Source organism: Aplysia californica, unplaced genomic scaffold, assembly GCF_000002075.1.
Source record: "Aplysia californica isolate F4 #8 unplaced genomic scaffold, AplCal3.0 scaffold00099, whole genome shotgun sequence".
Taxonomy (NCBI): domain Eukaryota; kingdom Metazoa; phylum Mollusca; class Gastropoda; order Aplysiida; family Aplysiidae; genus Aplysia; species Aplysia californica.
Genome location: NW_004797369.1, coordinates 891,717 through 901,623, shown reverse-complemented (window position 1 = coordinate 901,623; position 9,907 = coordinate 891,717). Strand labels below are relative to the sequence as shown.

Here is a 9,907-nt window from a genome sequence, read left to right as displayed (position 1 = left end):
CCATAATACTCTTTGGTTCCGTAGGTCTTATCATGACAGATTAGAGCAGCTTTATTATTCACAGGTACATGTATTTGCAAATACATTTTAGGATACTAATCATCATATTTTGTCAGATGCCGAAGTGGGAGAATATTTTTTTGGGGGGGTACCCAGTAAGTGTTTTACGGCGCTCACAACTGCATACAGTCATACGTATAAGTAATAAGCGCGCGGGACGCATTAAATATTTTCAGTTAGTAGGACTTTTTGAATTTTACCCGGGTGGTGGCCGAAGCCTACTCTTATCGATAAAGGATCTTTATTTACGCGCGCAACATGCACACGGGACCTCCGAGATTTTTCGCTCTTGTCCGAGAAGGCTAGGTGTAGGTCTCTCCTACCATAAGATCAGGGGTGTGGTTGAAAGACAGCAGTTAGAGCCAAGGAGTAGCATCAGAAGTGGAAAGGCTGCAGAAAGAGTCAGGAGCCCAGAGGAGGCAGAGGTGGAGGGGGGGGGGGGGGTTGAAAGTGGAGACGAAAGCAGACTACAGAACATTGTCAGAGAGCAGGAAAGGATGTGAAAGGAGAACATTTTAGAAAAGAAAAATTTATGTCCCTATCCGGATTCGAACTCGGCACCTATTGAATGAGAGGTGAACACCTTAACCTCTAAGCAACGAGAGCCCCCGAGTAGAAGAGTAAGATCATATAGCACACAGATAAGGAGTTCTGCTCAATCTGCTTTACATTTGGCCTAATAAGGCAACTGGTACTGACCATGTTTTACATTATGAGGAGCCGTCAGAAGTCAGCTTGTTGAAGAACCAACTCTACGGCAGTTTCACACTTAAAATGTCTTTAATTATAATCTAGTATGCCTTTTACTTTTACGGCACTGGCAACACTTACGTCATACATGTGATGAAGATTAGAGGTGTTAAAAGAGAGTAACGAACACAAAAAAGGAGGAGAGATAAGGATGATATATGTTTGATAGGAAATAAGAAGCAAACCAAACCCGAGTACCCACCAACCACCTACACACATAAAAGACGACCTCTACCAAACACTCTTTAAAAAAGGTGACAAAACTTGGACGGTGCATTAAAAACAGTTCATTTTATTTTGTATGTGTCATAAGATAAAACACACAATGCAGCAGAAACTTGGATATTCACGCTTTAATCTTTCAGGTTCCAAACCAAAATATTTGATTCTGAACCCTAAAGACGTAAAATCAATGTATTGGAGAGAGAAAAAAAGGTCTCATATCATTGTATAAAAATGGGGGAAAAAACACAACTGAAAAACAAATTCCGAGCGGAACAAAAAGAAGAGAGTCATAGTAATGATTTATTTTGGTTCTTACTTTTCACCCCTTCAAATTTCACATAAAGCTACTAAACGATATTAAAAACGAAAATGTGATCTTCAGTAATTTCAAAGAGGGAAAAAAGGTAAAGCAAAACTAATATAATTTTACGTGAAGCAAACCTTGCTAAAGATTGAGTATGAGTGTTCCTATGTATCTCTTGGCAACCGGTATAATGTTAATGGCAGAAAAACTGAGCACTGGATCTTCCCAGGCCAGGAATTACACGCAGAAGATATGCTGAGGAGAGACCAAGCTTCAGCCAGCAGACAATAATCATAGACTTGAGCAATGAAAACCTTCTGAATATTCTATCAGATGGAGTTATCACTGTGATTTTTATTGTTGTTAAACAAGTCATTTTGTTTACTTAACTTGTACCTTCTCCATTTCTATATGACCTCTGTGGTAAAAAAACCCACCCAAAACAATGAAAGCAGTAGACTTAAGCCTGCTGTTACATTCACATGACATGACCAAACTAGATGGCAGCTTAAAAAAAAACAACTGGTAAAACTGTGTTGGACTTTTTCTATTGAAAAGAAAAAGCTTTTAAAACGAACAATTATTATCAATATCTAGTATACATGACAGGTTTAGAATTCTACTTGAAGATCAAACTGACACATCATACTACTGAGTAAGTTTATCAGTTGTTTTAATAAAATGAGATCCACAGGTGAGGAACCCACTCTGAAGGTAAAACCGGAAACTTCTTGCATCAGTATTCCTTGGTGTAATTTCTTCTACTTAATTGACAAACCCAATATTATATGACACCTGTATTCCTTTTAAAATTTCAAAATGTCTCTCAGGCAAAAGACGACAACATTAGGTTTTAACATTCTGATGCTAGGAATCTGCCAGTGTGCACAGAAACAAGCCCAACTGATTTCATTTTTATGAAGACTGGAAAACCTGAAAGATTAGCCAACTTGACCCTAATAAATTCATTTGCTCTCACAAAAGAACCTAGGTACTAGTAAGAACTCGCATCCCCCTAAAAAAAAAAAACACCTTTGAAACTGAAGACGAGTTCTCAGACAGTGTCAAGTAACGGTTTTAAACTCCAACATTGTTTAAAAAGAAGAGCGGCAACCCAATCAATATAAGCGATATAACTGATCTCTGGTAAAGACATTCCTGTAATGTTCCATAGCACTATCAACTCAACCCTACCCCATAATTGGCAGAAAGAGGAGATGTCAACATATGTGTTGAGCAAAGGAAGCAGCACACCAGTCCACTTTATCTATCTAATGACTCAATCAAGAACTACAAAGAAGCCTACACCTGGAAAGACTACACTTCAAAAGCACAGAAATACTTTTAGGAAAAAACCAAACAAAAACAAAATAGAAGACACCATGCCAGTAAGATTTAAATTTAAACAAAACCATCCTAGCACATATTTCGAAGCAAGCAAAGATAATGCAGAGGTCCTAAAGGTAGAATACATAGGCAGAGAGGTTGATGAAATACTTTGCTTATGGGATTCAAGTTCCCATCCTATTATCTCTCTCTATATTGGGGAACAGTTCTATTTAGGTACAGCCCTTATGACTTTCCTTGCAAAACCTGGAGTAAAGCATACTTAACGTTGACATAACTTTTCAATGCCCAAGTCTACAATGGGACTGTGTCTTGAGCAATTTGGGCTCTGGAGGCAACTAATTTCACTTCTTATTATTTGGAAAAGACAAATATCAAGATTTTTCTCAAAGCCATCACTCAAACGCTAGTGGTTTCTATGCCGTTGAAACAATCTCTAAAAAAAACACTACTCGTACTTTTAGGGCACTACCATTCCTTTACGTGGTATCCCCCACGATGCTGTAATCAAAGCTGGGTGTTATGGAAAAAAAAAGACTAGTTTGGCTGCACAGGCTAAGGGGAATCTCAACAAAGGTGGACAATCCACAATTCAGCTAAAGGGCAGCTCAGCAGTTGTCTTGTATTGCTTGCTGACTGGTCACAGCTATACAAAGTCAACTCACATTCTAACAGAATGAGTACAGGTCAAAATAAAAATAATCTTAGTATCAGTACGGATATTTAGGGGTGCCAGCAAAGTCTAGAAGGATTTCCAAAAACTGACAGGATTTGCAGTTCTTTTTAAAAAACATGGTCGACGTCTTATACAAACATGCAAATAAGTCGCCATTAAAGATTCTTAAAGAGTTTGAAACATCTGTTGTTCAACTCAAAGCTTTGATGCGATTGTTGCAGTAGTTTCAGAAACATCCAGAAAAGTGGCACCCCTATTAATAGTTAAAATCAAGGTACGTAATGTCGCAGTTAGTGAGTCATGTGTACAATCTGGGAGAATATTTGTCATATTTGGTAAATGCACCTGTCAGAGAAAACCCAGCCTTTGTAGAGTGGTGCATTCTCAGAACAGGATCACGTCACATTTGGTATTTTTGAGTCATCTGGAGGTTCTACAGCCCATCCTTGCAACGCTGCTCAGGAACCGATGGGTGTGGATGCCTCCTGTGTGAGTCTTGAACAGTCAGGGGTTTCCATCTCTTCCGGGAGACAAGAAATCCAAGGTGTGGGGTGGGGATGGGGTGGGTTGGATGTGGTGGGGTACTGGGAAGAGCAAGCACAAGAACGAAAACCCCAGTGAACTTGGGGAAACATCTTCACTATGAACCCAATGTCTCTTTTCAAACTAGAAACTGCATAACACAGATATAACCGTGTTTCTCAATCAAATACATTCCCCCCTCCTGAGGAAATGTGAAATCACTACCTTTCTCAGTTGTATTTGCTGCAACTAAGAATTACTAAATGTTCTCACAACCCAATACTTTCAGTAGAAAGCAATTTCGCCTGATCAAACTGATTTATTTTAAATGATTTGGAGAGCAAATATCAGTGTGTAACGTGTTACGTGTTACTAACTCCATTTTGAAGACCGGACTACTTAAATGCAAAACATCAAATACATTTGAAGCACTAGCACAGGTCAACATGCTCTACTGGATGCGCAAGAATATCAAAATATTTACATGACGAGCACGATGTAAGGAGGGGCACAATAAGAGAAAAAAAAGCCCCCAAAAATAAACCAGAGGTGCCAACTGATTATGGGGAAACAAAAATATCCTCAACTTTTCGGCCTCCCGAAACACATGCACAGGGACTAAAAATTTATGGATCAGTTTGTCCTATACATTTTATATTAAGATTGTTTTTACATAAAGTGCAACAATTTTTCAGTGATTGGCCTGAAGTTGGGCAAATTCCACAATCTTAGGAATCCATATTTCTGAATTCAACCAAAATTCGGCACCTCTGATAAAACATAGAGTATCTAAGAATGATACATGTGGCGGAGAGTTAAAAAAAGCAGAGATCTGCATCTGCATTAGGTGGACAGTAATTAAACCTTAAAGCCAAGAAACAAGGCAAGGGTATGCCAGTGGAAAGATTAAATGCTCCGTATATTTTCTCTTGACACACATTGAATAAGGATATCAAAACCATTTCTTCTAATTTGTTCTAAAGCTGCATGAAGACCTAAATGATTTCTCATTTAATTGACGAAAATTCTTGAATATTTGATAAAAATTTGTGACCAACAGTATCAGGTACTTCTTTAACTTTATGGTCGGTCGACTTCAAGAGAAAATGTACAGATTGAGTGATTGATAATTTAAAAAAAAATTATTATTAACAGAGACCAGCGAACATGGTGCTCCTTCACACAAACCCATCTGTGAGTAAATATTAAGAGGCAAGTGAGACTAACATCGCAAGATGGATTAAGCACTTGAAAAATATCACATCAACGAAACCATCGTAAAAAAAACAAACAATGACCCCCCCAAACAAAAACAGACTTAGCAAGACTTAAAGCATTGAGGATTGTCTCGATCAATTCACAGAGGGTATTCAACTGAGACAGTAGCGATGCCATACAGAGAGCTGATTTACACAAGGAAAGCGTGGGAGAGAAGCTCCCCCAGCAACAACAACAGAGTCACAGACGGTGGGATGAACAAGCTTTACAGGCACAACATGAACAATAACAAACTACCCACAGCTCGCCGCGTAAGCCAAATCCATTGCTGCTAACACCATCGCAAAACCATTCAAGGCGGAACTTTTGATATGTAACTCTTGAACAAGATTATCTATATACAGGACCCCTAAAATGAGACCAGAGACACAAACAGATCTGAAATTTCCTTATCGGTCCATAATGCAAGGAAAGCAAGCCACTATTTTTTCCTTCTGTTTAGGTTTCAGAATGTAAAGGCTCAGCTCACACAATTGCCTTCAACACAGGCATTGAAGTAAAAGAAACAAAATCTATTTCCCAATTTCATTAGGCACCTTCAGTTTCTGTCCACAATCTTTCTGCCAATTACAGAAATAGAAAACTGATGAGGCACAAACTCAAGTAAACTCATGAACAAATAATGTTACTGAAAATCTTTTATGGGGCAGAGCACAAAGAAAATATATGTTGACTTTCACTTTTCTGACGTAATAAAACAGTACTTGAGGCAACTCACATGTTCTAAAAAAAAAAGATATATGGTGTGTGTGAATAAAACAAAGTAAAAGTGCAGTGAAATGACACATGAGGAAAAGGCTATGAAAGAAGTTCGATAGTAGGGGTGAATAATTGGGGGTTGATGGGGTTACAACAGAAGTGCCACGTGACCAGCGACGAAAAGTAAGGACGAATGTGGGGAAACCCTTTGATGGAACTGAAGCACATACGCAAGTTCTGTCCTTTTACAAAATCAAGAATTAAATTTGAAAGTGAAAGAAAAAATCTGCACTGCCCGTGCATGAATATTTCTGGGTAGCAAAAAGCACAAATCTATCTACGACGCACTTCAAGCACTATAATCGCTTGCATGAAGGACATTCATCAACTCATACTCTCACCATTCTCACGAGATATTGAAAAGAAAATGGACATAAAATTATTATCACAGCCGCTTCATGTTATGCAACATTCCAACATGACAATCTCATCCAATACATACTTAGTACACTGATGTGTATGAACTTAAAAAGTCAAATGACTTCGAGCTTCATCTGACTTAAGTCTTCCAAAAGTAACTGCTTAGAACATATGAAATAAACAATCATCTCTGACCTTGAAGACAAAACAGAACAATAAAACTGTTGGAAGGGACAATGTTGCTCAAGAATGAATAATCAGACACAGAGACAGTTAAGCTGCATTAAAAAAATCTGCATAGGAAAACTCGACTGTCAACCTAAAAGCACTGCAATTTGAATCTAATAACCTAGAAGATCTATTTGTGATTGTAGGTCAAATCAGCTTTTTAGATTTTATTTCAGTGAAAATGATGGCTAGCTATTGACCAAATTGGGAAACGAAGAATGCAAACCATGAAGAATGAAGAGTTTTTTTAACCAGATTAGCCAAGGTGGTGATTATAAAGATCCGTTTCTTCACTCCACACTTCAACTTGTGGTCTATTGGACAAACCAAAATATTATTTTTCCTAAATTTCTGTAGTGAAGGGACTGACATAAAAAAAGGATGCATCTGAATAGTTTGACAAACCATAAAAACAAAAAAAAAAACCAAATAAAAAATAACATCACTATGAACAATGTACACACTGATATTTGCTCATCTCAACAATGTACTATTTTTCTTCCTGTTTCCCCCTAGTTCACACATTACTTAGGTTCACGTTCTATTGCTGCTGCTGCTCTTTAGAGATGGGCGGGGTGCCGGGGGCGGAGGGGGATGGGGTCATGGGGTTCCACTGGGCCGAGGTGGGGCTGCCTCCGAGACTCCCCGGGGCCCCTGGGCTGGGGGAGGAGGACAGAGGGGGAGACCCCCCCATGCCACCCAGGCCTCCACCGGGCATGGCGCAGCTGGTGCTGGTGGAGGACACGCCTCCCATGCCTCCGAGGCTTCCAGTGGCCGAGGTGGGGCTCCAGATGTCCGCCATTGACGTGAAGGGGTTGAATGGCGGTGGGGCTGCTCCGCCAACCAGCGGCTGTAGACACAAGAAAAGACAAAACTCGTTGAGTGAAAGAAAAACACTGTACTTTGAGTTTGAGAACAGAGAAGTGCATTGGCACGATAATGCCCATTTGTTGTGGGGAGGGGGGGGGGGGAGGAGGAGGAGGAGGAGAACAAAACAGACAGAAATATGAAGTACAGTTTTTATTTCAATTAAGAGAGCCATGTTGACGATGATACTGACATAGTAACCACATGGCAAAGACGACTGAAACATAACTTACAACACCCCTCCCCTCTCCAGACCTGCCACTCTATGAAACCTCAAAATCAGGATCTCGGGGAGAAAAAATCGGGATTTGGTGAAAAAAATCGGGATCAACAGGAAAATCACCAAGGTGACTGCCAAAGCTGACTTAATATTTGTCCAGGGGTGTCCATAAATTACTTGGCCAATATGCACTGTAAGTGTCTTTGTTTGTTTGTGCACGCGCGCGCGCGCGTGTGTGTGCGTGCGTGCGAGTTATCATTATTTTTTGTAAATCCTGAAGCATCACGTCAAGCACTCCTTCTAGTCTAAGTGTCTATACCCCCCCCCATTAGTCCCGAAATACATTAACTTAAGTTGACCCCATCAACGGACGGTCCCCGACACGCAGAACTCACATGGCGATGTCATACCACGTGACGCAAATGCGCGATTGAAACAATTTTACTAACGGATCTGACTAATTGCGCGTTCACACAAAACACTCGGATGAGCGACAGTCGTTCTACTTCTAGTACTCTAGGATAACGATGACGATGATGATAAGCTCGCCTCAAGACCGGTTATCTTATCGAAGATAAATGTGAAAAGCGCCAATTAAAAGCGAAAAGCGGCGATAGGTAGATGCTCTAATACTAAAACGTATACAGGTGGTGGAACATTTTTGCATTACGCTTTTGCGTGCCGATATTGTAATAGTAATGTGTGTAGTCTGTAGTGTGTAGCCGTTTAGTCTGTCTAATCTCCTAGCCTCTTCATTGTTTCGTTCAGTGCTCTTGGGATGTACACGTTTTTTTCGTTTGATTGGATGTATTTTCACTACACTCAATTCTAAGGATTAAATTTGTGCTTATATTGTGTGTTTTAGTGTTCAGCCGCGAGTCTAGTTTTCTTTCATCTTGAGGGTTATTGTTACTAGTCTAATGCTATTGTGAAAAAGTTTTCAGCTGACGTCTCCGTTTCAGCGCAAAGAACCGTGTGAGCAACATTTCAAATTTGAACATGGGAAGAAAGTGTAGGGGATAGGGCTGTAGAAGTGGTTATGCCAGCCAAAAGGGAGATAGCGAAATAATAATATAGATTTCCAAAAGATTCAGAAAAAAGCACAGTGGATCAAAAGTGTTCCGAATAAATTAATCATGGTAGAAGATGTCACGGATTACAATGTATAGTACATGGGAGTTTGCTCTCTGCACTTCCCACCTGATGCACCTTTGACACGGGCTGGAAGATTTATAGTGCCCACAGAGTCTCCATCAATATTTCCAGAAGTACCACCATCATGTTGTGGCACACCAGCTCCCCCCAAAAAAAAGAAAGAAAAAAGAGCAACTACAACAAGTTCAGCTTCTTCTAGAGCTACTGATATTGATGAAATGAATGTATTTAAAGAAAGAGAGATGCCTTCAAGTTCGATTCAGTTTTATCAAACAATGGATATGAATATAATGAAGCTGACAGCTATTGGCAATGTTGCAAAGAGAGATTATAATTAAATACACACGTGTCTCGCTCAGCAGAACTTGAGATGGCCCCGTTTTTGCATTTTCAATGTATTTTATGGTTGTTCGCCACACCCATGCCATGACCACGAGAAAGAGGTTTCATTTGAAGCTTCACAAAATAAGGCACATCAGGCATCCAGGCTTCACTTGCGATGTTGTCACATGCTAGAGGAAATTTTGCACTTCGTGTGTAACCTTCCAGAGAGGCATTGTTGGCCTGCACTACTCTAGATCTACCACTTGCTGGGTAGGGTTTTTTTGTTGTTGGAAACCACAGAAAAACTGCAGAAATTGATTGGAGGCGATTTTGAGGGACTTTCCATCGACATTCCATCTTGATATTGTTATCCTAAGCTCATGCAGTTGGCAAATATTAGGACAGGCGAAAAAAAAAATAGCAAAGCTGTCATCCTGATCATGCAAACAGTAACTTTTTCAGAGGTAAGAGACGTCTTTTTTTATCAACAGCTGATTGGTTTCAGTTATGTGCACACCATCTGAAGATCGACATGTGTGTGTGTGTGTGTGTGTGAAATTAATTTTCTTTTATGTTTGTTTAAACATGTAGAATGAGAACGGTGTCTCTTGTAGGCTATCCGTTGCAAGTGAAGAACCAAAGTTATCCCACTTGTGTGCCACGGTCTGTATTTCATGGTAAAATGCGAACGTAATTCATTTTCATGTTGACGAATTGATACACTCTGTCACTGATGTGATCTTCCTTTATTATAAGAGCCGATAAACTCTCACAACAAAGCAGCAACAACAAAAATACATTGAATTTAAGAAAGGTTCCATGTAGGCCAGTC

At 39.7% G+C, this 9,907-nt stretch overlaps 1 protein-coding gene across 2 annotated transcripts in view; it reads right to left on the bottom strand.

The window, feature by feature from the left end:
• Positions 1 to 1,081: 1,081 nt before the first annotated feature.
• LOC101855009 (transmembrane protein 131) overlaps positions 1,082 to 9,907 on the bottom strand; it is a 100,895-nt gene continuing 92,069 nt past the window's right edge. For both annotated transcript variants that reach the window (XM_005095267.3, XM_005095268.3), the window contains one exon: positions 1,082 to 7,359. In XM_005095267.3, the coding sequence (XP_005095324.1) occupies positions 7,051 to 7,359 (309 nt within the window). In that variant the 3' untranslated portion in view covers positions 1,082 to 7,050. The remainder of the gene's footprint in view (positions 7,360 to 9,907) is intronic.